Source organism: Notamacropus eugenii, chromosome X, assembly GCF_028372415.1.
Source record: "Notamacropus eugenii isolate mMacEug1 chromosome X, mMacEug1.pri_v2, whole genome shotgun sequence".
In the NCBI taxonomy this organism is placed as follows: Eukaryota; Metazoa; Chordata; class Mammalia; order Diprotodontia; family Macropodidae; genus Notamacropus; species Notamacropus eugenii.
Window position 1 is genome coordinate 55,526,857 of NC_092879.1, and position 23,782 is coordinate 55,550,638.

Below are 23,782 nucleotides of genomic sequence, written 5' to 3' on the forward strand. Positions count from 1 at the left end.
GTGTGTATATTATCTCTTCTTTGAGCCAATTTTGATGAGATTAAGGTTCACTCACTCCCCTCCCCATCAACACCCCCCTCTTCCCCTTCACTGTAAAAGCTTTTTCTTGCCTCTTTTATGTGAGATAGTTTACCCCATTCTACCTCTCCCTTCCTCCTTCTACTAGTACATTCCTCTCCCACCACTTAATTTTATGTTTTTAGGTATCATCCCTTCATATACAACTCACACCTATGCCCTTTGTCTATTATAAACTCTTTTTAATTGTCCTAATAATGAGAAACTTATGATTTTCAAGTATAATCTTCCCATGTAGGAATGTGAACAATTTAACCTTATTAAGTCCCTTATGATTTCCCTTTACTGTTTACTTTTGTATGCTTCTCTTGAGTCTTGTACTTTAAAAAAATCAAATTTTCTATTCAGCTCTGGCCTTTTCATCAAGAATGCTTGAAAATTCTGTTTCATTGAATATAAATTGTTTCCCCCTGAAGCATTATACTCAGTTTCTCTGAGTAGGTGATTCTTGGTTGTAATCCTAGCTCCTTGGCCCTATGGAATATCATATTCCAAGCCCTCCAATCCTTTAATGTAGAAGCTGCTAAATCTTGTGTTATCTTGACTGTGGCTCCACTGTAGTTAAGTTGTTTCTTTCTGGTTGCTTGCTATATTTTCTCCTTAACCTGGAAGCTCTGGAATTTGACTATAATATTTCTGGGAGTTTTCATTTGGGGATCCCCTTCAGGAAGTGATCGGTAGGTTTTTAAAATTTCTATTTTACCCTCTGGTTATAGAATATCAGGGCAATTTTCTTTGATAATTTCTTGAAAGATGATGTCTAGGCTCTTTTTTTGATCATGACTTTCAGGTAGTCCAGTAATTCTTAAATTATCTTTCCTGGATCTCTTTTCCAGGTCAGGTGTGTTTCCAATGAGACATTTCACATTGTCTTCTAATTTTTCATTCTTTTGGCTTTCTTTTATTGTTTCTTGATTTCTCATAAAGTCATTAGCTTCCATTTGCTCCATTCTAATTTTTAAGAAATTATTTTCTTCCATGAGCTTTTGTATCTCCTTTTCCATTTGGCCAGTTCCACATTTTAGGTAGTTTTCTTCTTCAGTCAATTTCTGTGCCTCTTTTTCCATTTGTCCAGATTCTGCTTTTTAAGACATTTTTCTCCTAGTGGGCTTTTTGTATCTCTTCTACCATTTGGTCTAGTCTATCTTTTTAAGGATTTAGTTTCTTCAGCATTTTTTTGTGTCTACTTTACCAAGTTGTTCACTCATTTTTCATGATTTTCTGGCATTGCTCTCATTTCTCTTTTCATTTTTCCTTTACCTGTCTTACTTGATTTTCAAAATCCTTTTTGAGCTCTTCCATGGCCTGAGACCATTGCATATTTTTCTTGGAGGCTTTGGATGGAAGAGTTTTGACTTTGTTATCTTCTTCTGAGTGAATGTGTTGATCTTCTTTGTCACCATAGTAATTTTTTATGGTCAGAATTTCTTTCTGTTATTTGCTCATTTTCCCAGACTATTTCTTGACTTTTAACTCTTTGTTAAAGTAGGGGTCTGCTTCCAGGGTGGAAGACACACTGGCCCAAGCTTCAGAGGTTTTGTGCAGATATTTTCAGAGATATTTCTAGGGACCTTTAAATTTTCAGTTCTGCCAAGGTGATATGATCTAAGGAGAGCTGTGTTTATTACTCTCCCAGCCTGTGCTCTGGTCTGTGAGTGACCACAAACACTATTTTCTGCCCTGGAATTGGGACAAAGGTCCCTGGCTACGTAGTGGCTGCAAGTTCTACATGTTAGTGGTCCTCCTTGCCCTGGAACTGCCACTGAGGACAGCAACCTGGATCCAAGTATGGGGAAAGCAACGGAGTCCTGCCTCAGTGCTAGCAAGGAGACCCCGGTAATCTCCTTCTGACCAGTTGTTTAACCCCCTTAACCATCTGTGAGCTGAGAGCTCTGGAAGCAGCTACTGCTGCTAATCCAATGGCTCCCAAGGCCTACTCCCGGTTTGCTGGGGCTGGATCTGTGCTAGCGCGGCCTGCATTCTCACTCAGGTATGATAGACTTTTCCTGCTGACCTTCTAAGTTGTCTTTGGCTGGAAAGTTATTTCGCTCCATTTTTATGTGGGTTCTGTTGCTCCAGGAATTATTTGGTAGCATTTTTTAAAGGCGTTGGAGGGGTTTTGGGGAGAGCTCAGGGGAGTTGCTGCCTTTTCTCTGCCATCTTGGCTCTGCCCTCCACACTTTCCAGTTATTCAGCTTCCTTTCAGAGATACTTTTATTTACATCATTTATATGATTGTATATAATGTTATCTTGCTTTTATTTATTTCAAACTGCATCAATTTATACAGTTCTCCCCATGCTCTCTGGATTCTTCACGTTCATCATTTCTTACTGCACAATAACATTCCTAACATTTATGTACCACAGTTTGTTCAAATGTTCCTCAAATGATGGACACCCATTTGGTTTCTACTTCTATGCTATCTTAAAAAGTCCTGCTATGAATATTTTGACATATATTACAGCTTATCTTCTGTCTTTGGCATCCTTGGGGTTTGTACACCATAGTAGGGTTGAAGTGGATGAACAATTTACATGTTTGTTCTTTAAACTGTGTGAACCCAGGTGCTCCTAGAAGGAGTTAACAATTATGCTTTGTGGGAGGGGGATCAGAAACTGAATTTCTCAATTATCTGGATGAGGATGAATGATCCAGAGAAAAAGAAATCCCCAACCTACACTTAGGTACTTCGTGTCAGGAGGTAGCTTTATATACAGGGATTTGTTGTTGTTATTCAGTCATGTCCAACTCTCCTCGATTCCACTTGGGGTTTTCTTGGCAAAGGTCCTGGAATGGTTTGCTATTTCCTTTTCCAGGTCATTTTACAGATGAGGAAACTGAGGCCAACAGGGTGAAGTGACTTGCCCAGGGTCACACAGCTAGGAAGTATCTGAGGCCAGATTTGAACTCAGAAAGATTAGTCTTTCTGACTCTAGACCTGGCACTCTCTTCATTGCAGCACCACCTAGCTGCCCCAATACAGGGATTACATACGTGTATTAAGATTCCCCTGTGTATCAGTAAATAAATGTTCTTAATAATCTAAATGTTCATTTAAAATATGAGATTCTCATCAGAAGATACTCTGCTGGACTGGCATTCTGAGACTCCTTAATGGTAATATAAATGTCAGTTAATAATCGTTGGCCTGAAAAAATACTGGAGCAGAAGGCAAGTAATTTGTAGGCCACTCATACTATACCTCTGTGACAATAGTCAAGCAATTTCTCGTCAAGTCAATATTTTCTATTCGGTAAAATGGGTATAATAATACTGAGTCAATAAATATTATAAATTTATATTACATAATAAATATAACCACGTGCCAAGCATTGTGCTAAATGTTGGGGATTAAAAAAATGAGGCAAAAGATTATCCCTAGCCTCAAGGAGTTCATACTTTAATGGGAGAACAACAAACCAACAAGTGTATACAGAGAAGTTATATATAGGATAAATAGGAGATAATTTTAAAAAGGAAGGGGCTAGAATTCAGAAGCGTTGGGAAAGGTTTCCTGGAAAAGATGAGATTTTTAGCTGGGATTTAAGGGAAGCCAGGGAAATATGTAGGTGAAGTTGAGGAGAGAGAACAGTTCAGACATGAGGGGCAGCCAGACAAAATACCTAGAGCAGAGAGATGGAGTGTCTTGTTTGTGGAAAAGCCAGGAGACTAATGTCATTGGATCAAAGAGCATGCATCACGAGAGAAAGGTGTAAGAAGATTAGAAAGGTAGGAGGGGGTTACTTTAAGAAGGTCTCTGAATGCCAAACAGAGCATTTTGTAATTGATCCTGGAGGTGATAGAGAGCCACTGGAGTTTAGTGAGTGCGGGGGTGGGGAGGGAGGGTGACATTATTGGACCTGTGCCTTAGGAAAATCACTTTGGTGGTTGAATGGAGGATGGATTGGAGTGGGGAGAAATATGAAGCAGGCAGACCCACCAGCAGCTTACTGTAATAGTTCATCTTATATGGCCTACCCCTCTGGGTTGTTATGAGAATTAAATGAGACGATTCATATAAAACATTTTGTAATCATAATGTAAATAATCTAAACGTAAACTATTATTATCATCAAATGATGGGTCAGTCATATTTTACAGTCTGTTACCTGTATTAGTGGCACCCCTGGTACAGTGAAAAAGAACAAAATCAGAAGACCTGGGATGAAATTCTGGTTTTGATACATATGTTCCAGGTGATCACAGACAAGTAATTTAATACTTCTTTGCTTATTTCTTCATTGGTAAAATAGGAATCATTATATTTCTACTACCCAACTTCGAGGGCTGTTGTGATAAAAGTACTTTAAGTACTATAGAAATTGATGTTACAAGAAATATTTTCTTAAAAAACAACCTACATTATATACAAATTTATAATATGCAGGATATTTATAAAGTCAAAGATCATCATCTTTCCACATGCAACCTTAAAAAAATAATCTTTCATGAGCACCAGTAGCTAATTCCATAAAAGTAATGGAGTGACTTTCCCATACAAAGATGGTACCACTCACATTATCTCATTGAGTCAAGAAGTAAGTATGAGCTATATTGAATCTTTGTTTTCTAACCTGGTTACCCTCATGACCAGTGGCACACATCTATGAGTAATGTACTCTAACGGAAAGGGAAGAAATTTTCTCTCTGTACAAAGTTAAAATTCTCATACCACGACAGCATTTGTTTACCTTGACCTCATTTCCATTATGCTGTGACTCCCGTAGGGAGCTGCCCCAGATTGCTCAATCAACACAGCAGCTATAGTATCCTCTGTCTAGCCATCAAGACAAGCAAAATCCCATAGTCACAGAAGGACACAACTGGAAAGGATAGGTCCATCCTGAGGTAACTGCCATTGTGGGGGTGGGGTGAGGAGCCCATGTCTTTGAATCACAAGACCTGGGTTCCACTCCTAGTTCTGCCACTTTGTAGATGGGTGACCTTGAGATAGTCATTGTGCCTTCTCAGAGTTTAGCTTCCTTCTCTACCAAATGGAAATAATTGTTGCTCTGCCTTCCTCATGGGTTTGATGTAAGGCTAAATGATGTAATATACTTGCAAAGTGCTTTGCCAATTATCAAGCACTGTAAAAATGTGTGCTCTCATCATTTTAGAGGAGAAAGTGCTCAGAATGGGAAAGCCACTTTCCCCAGGTGACACACAAAGATAAAGGCACAGCTGAGACTAGAATCCAGGTCTCCTGACTCCCAGTTTAGTACACTTCGCACTCCATTCCACTGCTGCTCCTCACAGATTTTATTTTTTTTTGTTTACCAAATGTTTGCAGTTCCTTAACTATTCTTGATTTCTGAATGAATCTCTTAATTCAGCTGCTCATCATGCATGGAAAGTGATGGGTACAGCACTGCCTTGTAATTATTCCTCTTTACTGATTGTTTAGTCACTTTCCAGTTTCAAGAAAATTCTTCAGGCAATAGTCACAGACCGTGAATATGAGCATAACACATATTGCCAAGCAATCAAAGCTTCAAAATTATCAGTGAAATTACTTCTTAACTGACTGCACCTCCTCTTCCTCATTTCCTCCCCTCTTACCAAAAAGGACAGGGAGCAGGATAATGAGGCAGCAGAAGGAGCCAAAGATAAAAACAAAGAATTCTGGGTTTTCACAAATTCCTGTGGGCTGAGATTGTGGCTTTCTACGTGTCAATAAATGTTAAAGGTGCTCGCAGAACTTTTACTACCCTCACCTTCAACTATAAAAATGGAGAGAAAATAAAACCTCATAGGGTGTTGGCAAGGGGAAGTCACAGACTAAGAGAATATCAGATCTAGGAAGGACTTGAATACACAGAAAAGAGAATGTACAATTTGTCCACTACAAATTTATGATACAGAATCTTAAGGAGACCCTCACTACAGCAAGTCAATCCCTTTTATGTCTCCACAAATCCATTCACACTTCACCAGAGGCTATTATACATCTTTTAATCCCTCCTCAAGGCTCCCATTGCACCCTTCTCACTGTGGCAGTAGAAGACATTGTCCCATTATGTCACAGAAAAAAACTGAGGATGTTTCCCGAGAGCTGCCTCTTCTCCCCTTCTCCTCATCTTATATCACTCAGGCATCTTTTCCCACTATCTCCTCACATGAGTAAGTGGACTTCTTCTTGGCAAGGTAAACCCTTCTACACATACTCTTTATCTCATAATATCTCATCTTCTCTAGAAGATTGTTCCCTCTGCCTCTACTCTCTCACTAATATTAAATCTCTCCAGTCTATTGGCTGCTTCCTTGATGTCTGTAAACATGTCTGTATCTCTCCCATCCCTACAAAACAAAACCTCACTTGATCTAACCTAGTTATCCATTCTCCCATTCTTGGCTAACCTCCTCAAGAAAATCAACTACAAGTGAAGCTTCTACTCCTTTCCCCTCAATCACTTCTAAATTTTTGGCAATCTGGTTTCTGACATTATTACTTAATAGAAACTGATCTCTCCAAAACTGCCCATGGTCTCTTCATTGTCAAATCTAATTTTCTCATTCCCCATCTTTCCCTTCCCCTCAGTAAACTTGGACATGGTCCATCACTTTCTTTTCTTGGATCTTCTCTTTAGGTTTTCATAAAACTGCTTTCTCCTGATTCTCCTCCTACTTGTCTGACCAATCCTTCTCAGTCTCCTTTACTGGATTTTCATCCAGGTCATAGCCACTAAAAGTGTGGTCCCCAAGCTCTGGCTTGGCCCTTTTCTCTTCTCCCTCCATACTGTCTTGCTTGCTTATCTCATCAGTTCCCATGGGTTCAATTTTCACCTCTATGTAGATACTTCTTACATTTTGATGCAAACCCTAACCTCTCTCCTGAGTTCCACTCATATCACCAACAGTTTTTAGGACATCTTGAACTACATGCCCTACAGACATATTAATCTCAATTTGGCCAAAGTCAGTACTTTTTTCCTCTCAGATCCCCAAACCCCCTCCTCCACTTTTCTCCTGCTAGTAAAGCCTTCACCATCCTTCCAGGTCCACCACTTTGATGTCATCCTCAACTCACTCCACATATCCAACCTGTTGGTGTCTTACTGTCTCTCCTTTTACATCTCTTCTTTAGATCTCCTTCTTTCCATTGACATGGCCACCATCCTAGTGCAAGCCATTATCATTTCACATTCTTCACTGCTCAGAGGGTGCCTTCCCTCTGAGATTAGCTTCCAATTACACTACACACACACACACACACACACACACACACACGGCATATTATGAACATATATCATGGATATAGATTATATATATTCATGTATATGACAATATTTTAATATTTTTGCATGTTGTCTCCTCCATTAGAAAATGAGTCCTTGAGGGTAAGGGCCACAGTTTTGTATTTCTTTACATCCCCAACATTTGTTATAGTGCTTGGTACAACATAAGCACGTGATAAATGCTTACTGCCTGAATGATTGGTCCAAGCAGAGGGACTGTAAGAGACTGTCTAGTTCTATTTGTACTTTACAGACAAAGCTAATTCAGGCCTATTAAGGAAAAGGATGTGTTCCTATTTACACACTTTATAAATTATAAAGTGCTGGACAAGAAAGCCATTATCATGTCTCCTTTGGCTAAGTCATGAATGTCATACTTCATGCCCAATAAAATAGGACAAAGGAGAGATCTGGCATTAAAAGCCTTCCACAATTGGACTCTACTGATCTTTCCAGTTTAATTTCACATTCCTCCTTGGCATGTACTCTGTTTCATCCAAACTGGCATACTTGATGTTTTCCATGCACATACAACATTCAGTCTTTATCTCTTTTTGCAGGCTATCCTGCATGCCTGGAATATTCTACCTCTTTACCGATGCCTCTTGGAAACCCTAACTGCCCTTTCAGTCTCAACTGAGGTACCACCCAGTAGAAGAGCAAGTTCCTTAGGGGCTCATGCTGTCTTGATGTTTTTTCGTGTCTTTGTAGCCCAAGTACCATGTATACAGTAGGTACTTACTACATGCATACGAAATTGGTTTCAGCGGCATCTAGTGAGCAAAACTCAAGCATTATTCAACTGAGGTTCCACCTAGCATTCAAAAACTCACCTTTCCACAATTTCTTGTCCATTCCAGCAAAAGGTATCATTTTCAACCACTGGACTGTGCCTGCAGACATAGCTAGGTAAAGCACTATAAAAGTCGCTTTGTGATCTCAACTTTGCAATTAGTTCCCTGAAAAGAAAAGAAACAACACCCAACATTAGATAAATGTTGATTCTAGGTGAAAATCTCATTTCTTGATTGGCATCCTAAAGGTCCAAGTAGGCTGTTTAGAGGGTGCTAATAAGGATATTTCTGGCTTGGATCCACAGAATGTTAAGCTATAGTCTTTAATAATCCCTTTTTCTATCATTTTGCTTATTTGGGTCACTATATTTCTCATCAATTTGACTTGGTAATTTGGTATTTTGGTTTTGGTTTTTGCTCATGATTTGCTGGTGCTATCTCTGGCTCTTGTTCACATCTTTGAATGTTTGGTAGGTGTCAAATGAAATAAAAGTAATTTGAAAAAATTACATGCATTTTATAGACCTTTGAATGCTGAAAAAAGTAGTGTTACTATTTGAAAACGGTCCATTTTTGCTCATTCACCCCCAGATCTATGTTACATAGATGTTCTTGAGTTATGAGTATCTCCTTTACCATCTGTAGATTTGGGGTCTGCTCCTATATTCATCCTTATTTCTGTGTACTTTGGAAATGAGGTGGTCAAGAAGACCTTGGTCAAAAGCCTGTCTGATTCTATTGATTCAATCACGAATAGGTAACTTAACCCCTCTGAGTCTCAAGTAACTCTCCGTAACTATAAATTACAATCTTTTTATTCCAGCACCCAGAAAATCCTAAGTCTTTGGTGTATTGATTCAGTTACCTCCACATATTTAGTTTGACAAACATTTAATAAAAAGCTCTCTGTTGAGAACACTGAGCTTGGGGTACAAAGGTGAGCAAGCTTCAGACCCTAACACTGAAGAATTTACAGTTTATTACGGATTTAATGACACAGTCTACTATATTAAATATTACAGTTCATTACTAATAATTTATTGTTAGTATGTTATTATATTATCACACAAATATAAGTAGAATAAAGTAATCGTGGGGTAAGACACAGAATCTTGGGCTTATAGTTAAAAGACTGGGTTCAGGTCCGAACTCTACTATCTTATTATCTGTTTGACCATGGAAAGTCCTTTCCCATTGATGGACCTCATTTTTCCCATCTATAAAATTAGGGATTGGATCATGATAGGTCCTGACTCTAGTTTGGGAGTCCATCCTTCAATTCCCTTTAAGTTTTGCTGTCTGTATATTGGATGAGCTACTATCTATATGTTCATTTTCTTTAATGTCATTTTTTGCTTCCTTATGTTGCAACTAGAAACTGTAAAGATAGAGTCCAATGTGGTGATCCAACTCTCATGGATAGAGAAAACAGTTTTCTACAGAAATATTGACATATCTTTTCCATTTTTTGTCTGCTATCCTCTTTCAGTTTCATCCTTAAATGTTCTCGGGTTGATCTGGCTTAATTTGGTCTCCCTACAAACTCATTTTTCTTTCCACCAACACTCCAAGCTCTCCACCTTCTCACTGTTTTTAAGTGATCATTGTTGACCACAATCTTCCTCTGCTTTCCTGTGTAAGATTTAGAAAATTAGGTTCAATTCTAAACAACTGTTCCTCTTGGCTGCCACATCTTCCTGCTTGGCAAGAACAGAAAGTATTTACAGAGTGGTTAGTTATTAAGTTCTTTTGGTTGTCTCATTGTGACTACTGTTTTACTTCATTTAAGCTTCATTAGGAAATTAACAAAATACATGTCACTTTTTTGTTGTTGTTTCACTGGCATATTTAGATGTCATATAACTGCTACATATTCCAAGGTTTAGGTTCTCCAGTTTGGAGGTGATTTGATTGTTGCTCTGACAAGACAATATAACTGTGCATGGATAGCTGATTTGGAAATGACTCCCAAATCAGTAACTATTCATTTCCTTTCTGTTAAGGTAACAGACAATTTATTATACATGTGAGTGATGTTATTCAGTGTTCATTCTGTCCAGTGTCTCCTGACTCTTCTTGAGGAAAGTAGGCATGATTTGTTTACAAAAAGTTTCTGTGTAATGGAATACTGTTCCATAAGAAATGATGAACAGGAAGACTTCAGAGAAACCTGGAAAGACTTATATGAACTGATGCTGAGAGAAAGGAGCAGAACCAGGAGAACTTTGTACACAGCAACAACCACAGTGAGCAAGGAATTTTTCTGGTAGACTTAGGACTTCATTGCAATGCAAGGACTTAAAAAATTCCCAATGGACTCTTGAGGCAAAATGTCTTCCACATTCTGAGAAAGAACTATGGAATTTGATCACAGAACGAAGCAGACCACTTTCTTTTGTATTATGTTTTGTTTTATTTTATGATTTCTCCCATTCATTTTAATTCTTCTATGCAACATGACTAAGGTGAAAATGTATTTAACAGGAGTGCATGTGTAGAACCTATATAAAATTGTATGCTGTCTCAGGGAGGGAGTGGGGAAGGAGGAGAAGGGAGGGGGAAAAAATCTAAGATATATGGGAGTGATTGTAGAACACTGAAAACAAAAAAAATTATTTAATTAAAAAAGAAGTTTCTGTGTAGTTTGCAAGCCTTTGGCCTTATTTATTCTGAACCATATTGTCATACATGGATGCGTATATGGATTATTGTGACATAAGCAATGATAACTATGGACACGACTGAACAACAATAAAAGCATCAAATGGGAGATATGCTCACCATCGACATTTTCCACCATCATGGTGGATGCCAAATAGGAGAAGGGATTCCCTGTGGATGGAGGGGTTCTGCAAATGTGTCTGTTTTGGGGCGATAGTATGCTTTATGATCCAGATTGAAAAGAGAGCATAGTCTCTCAAATGAGATCATAATCACCTTAAAGAGTTTGGTCTAACTCTTCCACATAGGAACAATCAAGGGGATGAAGTGGATTACCCCAATCATAACATGCAGTTGGATGGATGGCCGATTACATTAACTTATCAATATACATGAGGTACCTTTCTATGACTAAATTATAGCGCACATTCTAATCTGTGTTCATAGAGGTAGTTTCTTCACAGGAAGTTCCCTCTACCAATGAAATCATACGTCTGGTCCCAAAAATCTTTATATCTGGCTTGGATGGACACTGCAGAGGAACTGCATTGTATTTGATAAATTGCAGGGTTTTCATTGTCAACAAGTTTATCCCTTCTACTGAGGATGCTTTTGAGCTGAAAAATATGTAAACATGATCTCTAGAGAATCAAAATGGTGGCTCATCCAATGAGCAAAAGAGAGATATGTGGTTAACATGATATCAAGTAGCATACAGTATCTTGCCAACGATGAACTTCATAAAAGTAATGTTACTAAAGATATCTTTAATGAAATGAATGACCAGAAAATGATGCAGGAAATAGTCATGCAATGATCATAAGTATTCAGTTGGATATGAGGTGTATGGTTCCACTGGCATCCATGTTGAGACTCTAAAGGAATACTCTCTGGACTGGTCACTTTGAGAAATATTTATGGGAACACATTGTGTACGATAGTTTCTGATATTTTTTCTTTTTTGTGATTTCCTCTTTTAGTTGGTAATTTGATTTTTCTCACATTTAAGAATTAAATTGTCTAGTACTTTAACAAATTTATTGATCTTTAAAAAAACTTTTTCTTTCACTTATCAACTCAATTATTTTTGTTTTCAACTGTTTATTTCACCTTCAATTTCCAAAATGTCCTTTGTTGTGCATGTTTAGGGTTTACTAATTTGTTGACTTCGTAATTTCTTTTTAACTGTATGCTCAGCTCATGGGTCTCCTCTTTTGTTAATACACATTTTCAAGTATTTAAATTTGCCTCTGAGGAATACTTTTGCTACATCCCCTGTATTTTGTACAATAACCTTGATTTTAATATAATCTTTAAATTATTTCTATAATTTGCTCCTTGACCTAGTCATTATTTAGCAAATCATTTTTTAGTCTCCACTTAGGTGTGCATCTGTTGCACATTCCCTTATTGATTGATGTTTTTATTGTCTTATGGTCTGTAAAGAAGAGTTTGAAATTTCTGCCTTCCTGCATTTATTCATGAGCTCTTTATGTCACAGAAAAAATAATCAATGTTTTTAAAAATCTTATGTGTGTTTGAGGAAAAGTAAACTTTTTGTTATTTCCATTCAGTGCTTTCCATAAGTATATTAAAACCATTTTTTTCATGTTATGTTTAGCTCTGTAACCTCCTCCTATTGGATACTCTCTCCTTCTTTGGTTTCCAAGATTCTGTTCTTCATCTTGTTTGATGTCTCCTATGTTGGGTCATCTCTCTCCTACCTACCAAATGTGGGTGTCCATCAAGTTTCTGTCCTGGGCTCTCTTCACTTCTTTCTCAACATTCTCTCCCTTGTTGATCTTCACTACTGCAATGACCTCCCCTGCAACCTCTATAGAAAAACCAAAGTGTTTTTCCTTAAGCATACAATTGACCATTTGACTATCCTATTAAACCAACTCCTTTGACCCCTTTTTCCTCTAGGATGAAACATAAACTTCTGTTTAACTCCTAAAGCCTTTCCAAATTGGAACCCAATTTATTTTTCCACACCTATTTACATTATTCCCCTTTGTATATGTCCCAATCTAGCCAAATTGGCCTACTTGTTACCTATACACATTTCCATCTCTTATCTCAGTGCAGGATCCTTCCTATGCCTGGAAGGCATTACCTTCTCATCGCAGTCTGATAGAATCCAGACCTTCTTTTAAAACACAGCATAAACCACATTCTAAATAAGGGCTTTCTTCATCTCCTCTACAACTGCTAGCACTCACCCTCCCATATTACCTTGCATTTATTTTCCATGTGTAGATAGACATTTACTTAAATAGATAAATACTGTCCGATAGAGTATAACTTCCCTGAGAGTGTGGATTTTTTTTTTATATTTTTATCTCTAACACCTTAAACAGTGCCTAGCACTTTCAGGTGCTTAATTCATGCCTGACAATTGATTTCTCTTTCTAAACTCCAGTTACACATTGCAACTGTCTGCTGGACAGCTCCATCTGGAGGCAGCCCTAAAAGAATTTCAACATCAACCTATCTAAAATGGAAGTCTCTACCTTTCTGGCTAAAACAACTCCTCCAAACTGCCCTGTTTTTCACCATACTTTCTACCACTCAAGTTTACAACCTCAGAGCCATCCTTGATTCTTACCTCTCCCTCAGTCAGTTGCCAATTCTCCTCAGTTTTACTCCCACAATATCTCTTACATCTGTCCTCAAACATTCTTTAAGTTCTACTGATATCTGCCATTGATATTTGTATTCATCCTGCTACCTCTTCCATTCTATCCTTCAATGAGTCTACCATTTTGTTGAGAATCATCACCAAAAATTTAGTCTTGCTTAACTGCTTTTCCCAACTCTTTCTTTCTTGTTCTCTGTTAGAAGGAATGGCTTGCCAAGTCAGGGATATGGAAGGGATATATTCAGAAAAAAAGGTGACAAAATGAAAACGTATCATTTCAAAATATTTTTTAAATTAAGCAAAATCTCCACATTTTCCAGATTGGAGAGTCTCCTATCCACATGCATTTGCTCTGCTTTTCCTGACTTTAATTCTGTCTTTATGGATGTCAGATCTTCCTTGATTTCTCTTATTGAGCTATTAACCATTCTGAAGAGTTCTGGGCTTGTTCTATTTTCCTTTCTAAGGTCTTTCTTCCTTACAGAGCCTGACTTTCAGTTTCTTTTTCCTTGTAATATTTATTCATTTTATTGGAGTCTTTTCATTTTTCTTACTCATGTCTTCAGTCAGTGATTTTTTTTCCTTATGAAGATCTTGCCTTATGAGGATTTTTCAATGTGACTGCGTATGTGTGTATGTGCATGTGCATGCATGTGTGTGTATTTCTTTTGTCTTTGTGTGAAACATTTGATGCTAATTTTGAAGTGTTATAGAGAGGCTAGCATCATTCATTTTCTATTTGTTCTGCCATCTTCCAGCCAATCTATAAAACACTTTTCTAACAATGATCCTGTAAAGAGTATCTCATCATCTTCATTGAAAGATGAGGAAAGTGACGCTCAGAGATGTGAAGTGTGGAAGGGAAAAAGCATTTATTAGGCACCAACCATGTGCCAGGCCCTGTGCTAAGCTCTTTACAGTCAGTCTTACACATTTCAAAAAGGCAAATTTGTTCCAACCCAATTGATGCATTAGGGAATTTGAATATAATATGAATTTTGAGTTTACTTTTACAGGAGAAAATGTAGCAAATTACTGCATTTCACAACAGCTCACAAGTTTAAACCTTCCACAAGCAAACTTCAGATCTTTGTCAAGGTATTTTGGTGTACTAGGAGCTATAGGCAGGGAAGAGCTGGCATATACTACCTCCAACCCCTTCCCTGCCATGGTCTCTAGTCCTGAGGCCCAGAATTGTGGCCTACCTAATTTGCTGGAAACTAGTAACAGCTGGAAGACCAGAATGGGGCCAATATTTATTTTAACATCAATGTATTTCTTAACTGTTTAACGTGCATAATTCCACATTATCATGTTTATTAGGTTACTGTCCCTTTTTTTGTGTCACTGACAAACTTGTTGACTTTGTGCTTCTAATTCCATTTTTCCCATAAGCTCTGTTGTTTTTATGCATGATTTTGCACAAGTGATTTTGGGGAGCACATATAATATGCTAAAAGACTGACTGTATTGTCTCATCAGATCCTCACAGCAACCCTGGAAAGTAAGTGCTACTATCATTTTCATTTTCCAGTTGAGGAAACTGAGGCAAGCAAGGGGTCACTTGCCCAGGGTCATACAAATAGTAAGTGTCTGATGCTGGATTTGAACTCAGGTCTTTATTCTTCCAGATCTAGGGCTCTATCCACTACAGCACCACCTAGCAGTCTCTAGTAACTTTCCCATGTCCACATATCCAATAAGTAGTAGAGTCTGGATTATAGGCCAGTGTTCTTTCCACTTCACTGTCTCTCAATGCCTCCAAGCAGAGAAGAAAAGCTTGAACTTTCCCTCTATCTAGCCTTTGCTTAGCTATGGGAGGTGGAAGCGAGGGAATTCTCAGGCATTGGAATAATTATTCACTACTCAGGCTAAGAAAGGCTTGGACTAATGTACAGGCCTCGAGAGAGGCCCAGGGGTTGCATCTCATTTCAGAGCCTGCAGGAGTCCTAAGCCCCAAAATGCCTCCCAGGGCTTTCTGTTCAGAGCTAGGGCCAAAAGAGACAAGCAGGAATGATCTCCCTGCATTAATACAATTATCCATTTCATTACCATAGAGCTATTCATTTCTACTAATAAGATTGAAAAAGAGCTCCCAACTCTGAGCTTCCTTTTAGCCAAAGGGAGTCTTCTTACAGCAAGGCTACGGTAGGAGAATGCAGAAGCTTGGTCCAGGGAAGGCATTGGGAAGCCCCAAGTCCCAAACTGTTGGTTTCTGTTAAGCCAGGCCACTCTTGATGGCTGTCAGTTTCCAAAGGAAGACGTTTAGTATAGGGCTCAGAAAATAAAAGTTAACGTCACAGCTTCACATGGAAGAAAAAAATGGGCTCAATTACAGGCCAATAGGAGCAAGAAACTGTTTTACAAGGCAATACTGCAGTCCCCAAGAGTTGGAACTGTAAGACTAAAAGTGAATTGCTGAGCAGTCCCTCCCTCCCCCGACTCCCCATAAAGGAAATAGAATATAGCCATTAGTTTCTGGGAAATGATGCTCCTTTCCTTAGTGAAGACATTCCCCCTTAGGTCTTTTCCCACCTCAGAACCTCTGGTTACCACTTTCACTAATACTGAAGAAACTTGACCCCCAGCAGGACCTTCTACTCAACACTTTTTCATTCAACAGGTAACTGTTAAATATGCCTACTATGTGCAAGTTCCTAGACAAAGAGTAAAAAGTGATAAAAACCCCTCCTCTCAGAGAGCTTACAGTCCAATGGAAGGAGATTTCACATATGCATATATCAGTACGACACAAGGTAGAATGACACAAAAATCAAGGAGAGTCACAGGCAAAAAACTCCAAGAAGATCTGAGGAGGGAGAGAACATTAACTATGGAGGGACATAGAAAGGATTTGTGATAAATATGGAGCCTGAGCTGGCCCTTGAGGGAAGAGAAGCACCTCAACAGGCACAGGATATGAAAGGCTCACCAATTCATTGGTTCTTAGAACTTGAATCAACCCTACAGGTCATCCAGTGGGCTTGAAGCACAGGTGATAGATAGCCTGTACAAATGAATAGAGGCAGGGAAAGGCAGGCAGAGAATATTTTGGTTGGAATCCAGAGTTAGTAAAAGGTGGGGGGATATGTCAAATAATGCTTGAAAGCTAGGCTGGAACCAGATTGTGGAGCATCTCAATAACAGGCTAATGGATTTGCCTTTTATCCTAGAAGCAATAGGGAATTATTAGACTGTTGAGTCATTTTTCAGTTGTGTCCACCGACTCTTCTTCACCTCATTTGGGGTTTCTTGTCAAAGAGGCTGGCATGGCTTGCCATTTCTTTCTCTGGCTCGTTTTACAGCTGAGGAAACTGAGGCAAACAGGATGAAGTGACTTGCCCAGGGTCACACAGCTAGGAATTTCCTAAGACCAGATTTGATCGCAGGGAGATGAGTCTTCTTAACTGCCCCAACAGGGAAGTAGTGATGATTTTTGAGCAAAGGAATGAAATGGTCAGAAATATTCTGGAAACTGAATAAAGGATGGAGGGGAGTATGCAGCGATTAGAGGCAAAGAGACCAGTCAGGATGTTAATCTGATAGTCTGGCTTTTCCTGGAAGCATAAGAAAAGACATAGCTAACCTTTTATTTTTCTCCTACTTATGATGGATTCTGGCAAACAGAGCCAAAGAAAGTTCAGAGTTCAACCCTCTAAGTACTTGGCTACAGTGGAACAAAAAGAAATTATAAAGAAACAGAGAAGGTTTTCTGACATGGTGGGCATCTCATCTGCAGAAACTCAGAGACATGGACAAGTGTCACCTGGGATGACAGGATCTCAATCAGCTGGACTGTGTACCATTAGAATGTCCACACCAAGGAGACCATAGAACCTGGGTCAGTGATCCATGAGAAATAAAATCTTCTCCATCTACTTCTGGCAAAAGAAAGAAGAGGATCTTGGCAATTGAATTTATCTGCCTGAAAAAAAGGAGAGCAAGATGTCCTCCATATGTAAAGGGTGGAATAAATCCTTAAGTGTCAGGAGTTTCTTTTTTTTTTTTTAATTTCAATTCAATAGTATCTGAAATGGGATGACTTGAAGATTCTTAACATGAGAATGGACTATAGGGGGGTCACAGACTTATAGCTAGAAGTTCAACCCCTTCATTTATAGATGAAGGAACTGAGGCTTAGAGTCATTAAGTGACTTGTCCAAGGTCACACGGGCAGTAACAGGGCAGCTAGGTAGAGGCAGCAGATAGAGCTCTGGGCCTGGAATCAGAAAGACCTGAAATAAAATTGGGCCTCAGATACTTATTAACTGTGTGACTTGGGAAAAGTCATTTAACTGCTATTTGCCTCATTTTTGTCATCTGGAAAATGGGGATAAAATGGTACCTATGTCCCAGAGTGGCTGTGATGATCAAATGAGATAATAATTGTAAAGTGCTTATTAGCACAGTACCTGGAACATAGTAAGCACTATATAAATGTTAGCTTTTTTCTTTCTTTTTGTTTTACTAAGATATTTTGTGTCCAAATCCAATATTCATTATAATACTGGAGTTGGACATTAAAGGACAACTTGGAAATCAATGAGAAAGATAAGTAAGGAGGGTTCTAGGTCCTCTTGGCCATAATAGTTCAAGTTAGAAGGGAGTTTAGAGATTACTCTAGTCTAGCTGCTTCATTTTACAGAAGAGGAAATTGAGGCCCAGAGAGGTTAAGTGACATACCTGAGGTTACACAGGTGGCAGAGCCAGGATGTGAAGGTAGGCCCTATGAATCCAAATCTAGCATTATTTCCATTACACTATAAAAAAAAATTCAACAAATCCCCACAGCAAAGACATCTTCCCAGTCAGTCCTCAGGAGGTGCCCTTGGGGCTCTTGAAGCTTATATACGTTGAATGCAAGGTCTGACAGGGCCTACTAGACAGGAAAGAGAAGCCTTGCATCTGGACTTAGAGATGGGCTGCATTTCTAGCGTCCAAGAACCAAGCTGTCAGGGTTCGGAGAGCCTCATCTCTAAACTGGCAGGAGAGTTAGTACTTGTGGCCACAGCATCTCTGAGAGTACTGAACAAAGGCAGGGTAGGGTGATGACATATGCCAGCAGAGCAGGGAAGATACCACACTGATCATATCACGGCTCCTCGAAGAAAAACCTCACCTGTAGGATGAAATATTCTTACTAGAACATCACCTTATCATAGCAGAGAGTTCTCAGTGATAGTGCTGTTGAGAGACTGATTTGCACGAAAATATTGAAAATCATCAATCTACTAGAAACACAATGAAGCTACTACTCAAATGTGATGTGGGTCTCAAAGCACCCAGATGGGGGCAGGCAACTCAAACAGATGACTTTTAAAGACAGCCAAAGGCCATACTCCTTCCTGTGCAAGTGGGCTTTTTAATAAGACAGATGAGCAGCTTTGCAGCTCATAATCAGATCCAGACAAGCTGCCTCCGCCACACGCAGCCCCTGCGCCACAGGGATGGTGACGACAATGGCCCCTTCCTTTCTTCTTTTCTCAACTGAAATGGCGATGGGGGATGGGGGATGGGGGTGGGGTAGGGTGCTGTGGGACAAGCAGAACACTGTGTAGAGACTACAGTGTAACTGACAGACCCATCTACTGGCTGCCAAGAGAAATCTCCCAAATATCTAAGAGAAGGAAAACAGCAGCACAGCTTCCGTCCTCCACCGCCATTGGATTGAATTGTACAAAATGATGTAGTGGAAAGGATGTTCAATTTAGAGCCAGAGGATCCGAGGCTGAATCTGGTCTTTGTTATTGACTACCTGTGTGATTCCTCTCTCTGGGCCACTAGTTTGTTCACATTGAAAATGAAGAACTTGTAAATATCTAAGGCCGTTCTGGCTCTAAATTCTACAATCTCAGCTCTGTTACTTACTACCTGGGTGAGCTCACTTCATCTGCCTGGGCCTCAGTGTGCATATTTATAAAATGGGGGAGGGGGCAGGTTGTGGACGACATGGTCTCTGAGGTCTGTTTCAACTCAAAATCTCCAATCCTATGACTCTCTCAGAATAAATTTCACGAAGGTATAATCACAGATGATCTCTGAAGAAGAGGATCTGAGCTATAAGGAGTAGGTGCCCCTCCCCTCCCATTTTTTTGCCAAATCTTTCTTGCCTTCAAATACAAAATGGAGCCAACTTTCCTTAGAGGTGGGGGAGGCAAGGACTGCTCTGCCTGTTGAGTGAGATTTCAAAGTGCTGATGTCAATTTTTCTGCCACTACCAGGGAGGGGGGTGAGGCAGCCTTTGCGTCCAGACTGAGGAAAAGCTGTTTCAGTCACTTGTCAGAAGGGATTCTAGAAGGCTTCTTCGGGGTGGGGAGGTTGCTGAGGGGGGCCTCTGGGGTCATGAATTTGCCTTTTGTTTGTTGTTGTTTTGTCATTTTTCATTGATACTCTTTAAAAAAAATCGTCATTTCCCAAAGGACTCCCCTCCATACCCAATAAGGACCCTGTTTCTTAATAAAGAAGTACAGTTGAGCCAAACAAACAGACCCACTGGCCATGTATGCCAGTGCTGGGCTCATTTTACACCCATTGTCCATTGCTTTTTTGCCAAAAGGTGTGACTGGGTTTCTGCTTTTCTAACCTCGAGCATCTGGGCAAAAGAAGGGCTACTTCTTCCAGGTTCCCAACCCTGAGTGTACAGTTAACTCTGACTGCCAATGGGCAACTTTTAAAAGCATTTATTAGACATTATTAAATCCCCAGCAGTGCCTTGCACACGATAGGAATGACAAATGCATGAACAGTTGTTGATTTTTTTTCAAAATCCCATCATCCTATGATCCAAGGACACAAAGCCAGCTAATAGCAGAACTGAGCCTCCAAGCTGGGTCTTCTGAGTCCTAATTTTGGGTTTTTCCACTATATTCTGCTGCTTTCTTCTAGCTGTCACAACTTTTGTCACATTACTTGTTATTCAGTCCTTCAACTGCAGTCCTAAGAGTTAAGAACCAAGAGGCTCTCTTCAAATCAGTCAATCGATTGCAGCCTCAAGTCAGAGCAGTGTGTCAGTGCATGTATGCTCACCCAGCTTCTTTGTATCCAAGCCAGTCTGGAGCTAATGCCTCCACAAGGCATTGTTGTTCCCAATGGGAGCAGCCAAAATTGTCATTTCAAAAAAAGTCCAGCCCAGCCAGACTCCTAGCATAAAGTGTTTTATGAGCACTGGGCTGGCAATCAGGAGATCTGGGCTCAAGGCCAGTCTAGCTTTGTGACCTTGTGCAACTCACTGGTCCCTCTCTGGGGCTCAGCATCCTCCTGCATAAATCAAGAAGATTCACAGACTTTAAAGTCGAATGGCAGTCAAGGTCACCAAATCTGACCTCTAATTTGACAGATGAATAAACTGAGGCCCAGAGAAAGGAAGGACTCGGTCAGGGCCAGGCACAGGTAGTAAAAGCAACAGAACAAGAATTCCAGCCAAATCTAGTTTTCTTTCCATACTACTTCCTAACAACTACATGAGATGGTTGCTAAGGTCCCCTGGAGCTCTGACATTTTATGATTTAATCTACAAACATATCTGAAGGAGCTGTCTCTAAATATCATACACCCTGTGTTCCTCTGATAGTTATACATAAGGCACATTAGTAGCTACGTGAGTTTGGACAAGTCCTCAGTTTCTCTCTGCCTCCATTTCTTCATATGCAAAATGAGATATCTGCTTGGGCTAGAACAGTGGCGTCAAACTCAAATAGAAACCATACCTAAGGATCCCTGAAGGCTGCATACTGACTTCATTTTAAAATGTAATTTTATCTATATTGTACTGTATTTTTACTTGCTTTATTGACAATCTCCAGATTACATTTTAATCTGCTTCAGGCCACTGGCAGGATCATTGTGGGCCACATACGGCCATGCGTTTGATATCTGGGAGCCAGATGAATGCTAAAGTCCTTTTTAGCTTTCACATTTCACAAGTTCATGAGAATAGGCTGGCTATGATACAATGCTACCTGAGCCTTCTTTTAAAATGCCCAGATGACACAATTTAATTAATCACACACTTTACTCAGAAGGATTGTACAATGTGCATTTACAAAGCTTCTCTCCGAGATTATTTTTTAACCTTAAGACATGATCGCAAATTATGTGTTGTAATGGAACAAAACAAATTCTCACCTCCTCCTGCTGGATAAGGTTTCTTCATGTTCTACATGAGCAACTTTTAATACTCTCTTGTCAATAAACAGATCTTCGGGATAATAAGCTGATCTATATTGCCGCTGCTGAGAATGGGCACAGAGCTTGCCAATCTGAAAAAGAAGTGCAATGTCACTGTAGGATGCTTCCACCAACATGAGAGTAGAAATCACACTTGCAATATTTCCCAACTGCTCCCACAATTCCTTTTCTTTGGGCCCCACTCCCAGAAGAATCCCAGGAAAAGTGAAAGCTCATAATTCAATGGGAAAAGATGGCTCAACAGGCTTCAATGCTTAGTAAGGAGCAGAGATATGGTGGAGAGAGCCCTTGAGTTGGACTGACAGGATATGAGTTCAAATTCCAGGGTTAAGAATTACTAGCTGGGTAATTATGAGTGTGTCCCTTCCCCTCTCTGGGCATCAGTAACCTCACTCAGAAAGCAAGAGGCTTGGGTCAGGTAATTTCTAAGGTTCTTTCTAGCTTGAAATTGATCATCCCATGATACTACCAATGATGTAACAGCACAGGTTTCTGAGGACACCACTCCACAACTGCCCTATTCAAGGAGACCTAAGAATTTTCCACAGGTAAGAGGGCATTTCAAGGACCTTGTACATGGGACAGATGAGATGGATACCTTTCCATGGTACTTTCTGTTTGGAAGTGTGGAGAATTCACCAAACAATATATCTACATTTTGGAAGAAATGGAGGTGTTGGGGGGACCCTATCAATATAATCATATTTCATAACTGACAAACAGCTTCCACACCTTACCTCATTCAAACATTATGCCAGCCCTGATGATGAGGTTAAAAAAAGACAGGCAATAATCTTGATTTTTCAGATAAAGACAATCAACTCAGAGGGGTCAAGTACATTCCCTAAGGTTGAAATCCTCAAATTCACAGCCTCTGACTTGGAGTCCAGTGCTCTTCCTCCCACTTAGCACGACGGAAACAACTCACCCACCTGCAGAGCACTCACAATTCTTACAAGTCTATTTTTGGTATAAGATTTATGCTAGAGCATTAACAACAACGTTAATGCAATAGCTCACTGGGCTTTTCTAAAAATGCCTTAGGGAGAAGGGAAATCATCAGCCTATGAGCTGCCCAAACCCTCAGCTCTGAATCATCTATTACTGGAGAAATCCCAGTGCTGACAGGTGAAAATGCTACCTGGGTGAAAATCTCTTATGTATGAGAGATCCTAGCTCACTCACTTCTGAACCTTAGATCCACCCTCCCACAGAGGTATCAAAAGAAGGGAAAATAATTTTGTGACATCAAAATACTTTGGGGGGTTAGTTTAAATGGGGGCAAGAAAGATAAAGAGTGAACAACAAGGGGGAAATAAAGGAGAAAGAATGAATACATGAAAAGCATTTACAAAACACTATATGCAAAGTACTAGGATACAAATAAAAAATTGAGTCATTCCCCTACCCTGAAGGAACTTTCATTCTAATAGGAGGAGACGACACATAGGACAATGGTGACCAGGGAAGGGAGTTTTGGTCTGTGAAATTATGGGGATGGTGAATAGGGTCAAAGGAAAATCAATTGGCACTACCCTTTCCAGAAGCAATGGTAGCAGAGGTAAAGGGTAATCAGTACATGTGGCAAAAGAGTACATAGCAAGAGAGCAACCAGGGTAAATAATGATAGGATGTGAAGTATGGTGGTCCAGGGTCATGTGAGTTTGCCTCTCTCCCTCACCAATCAGAACAGTTCAGGCTCAGGGTAAGATTCCAAAGCTGAGTGTATTAACTCCTCTAGCGCATGGTCTCTAGAGATCAAGTGGTCTGCAACATGTAATGAAAACATGCAGGAAAGAAGACAAGACGCCCATGGTGGGATATGGAAGAAGAAAAGAAAAAGAAGAGAGATGAGGAAAGAGGAGATAAAGGGTAAAGGGAAGGAAGTGTGGAATCTTACATCAGAGCCTCCTGGTTTCAAGTTCAGCAATCTTTCATTTGGTAGTAATTCTATCTTAGTTTTCAGAAGATAGGCAAGTTAAGGTTCTGATGCTTTGCCTGAACTGTTGTAACAACCTCCTAATTGGTCTCCATGCCTCCAATTTATGCCATTTCCAAACCATTCTCCATACATACCCCAAAATAAATTTCTCAAGGCTGACTATATAGCTACTGAGACAGCCAGTTGGTGTAGTGAACCAAGCACTAGACCTGGAGTCAGAAAAACCTGAGTTCAAATCCAG

The 23,782-nt window shown here is 39.7% G+C and overlaps 1 protein-coding gene across 1 annotated transcript in view; it reads right to left on the reverse strand.

The window, feature by feature from the left end:
• The window catches only part of GPC3 (glypican 3), a 719,980-nt gene that overhangs the window by 277,842 nt on the left and 418,356 nt on the right, over positions 1-23,782 (reverse strand). Inside the window, exons 4-5 of the mRNA XM_072627102.1 lie at positions 21,537-21,670; positions 8,150-8,275 (exon numbers count right to left, since the gene is read on the reverse strand). Coding sequence (XP_072483203.1) covers positions 8,150-8,275; positions 21,537-21,670 — 260 coding nt within the window. The remainder of the gene's footprint in view (positions 1-8,149; positions 8,276-21,536; positions 21,671-23,782) is intronic.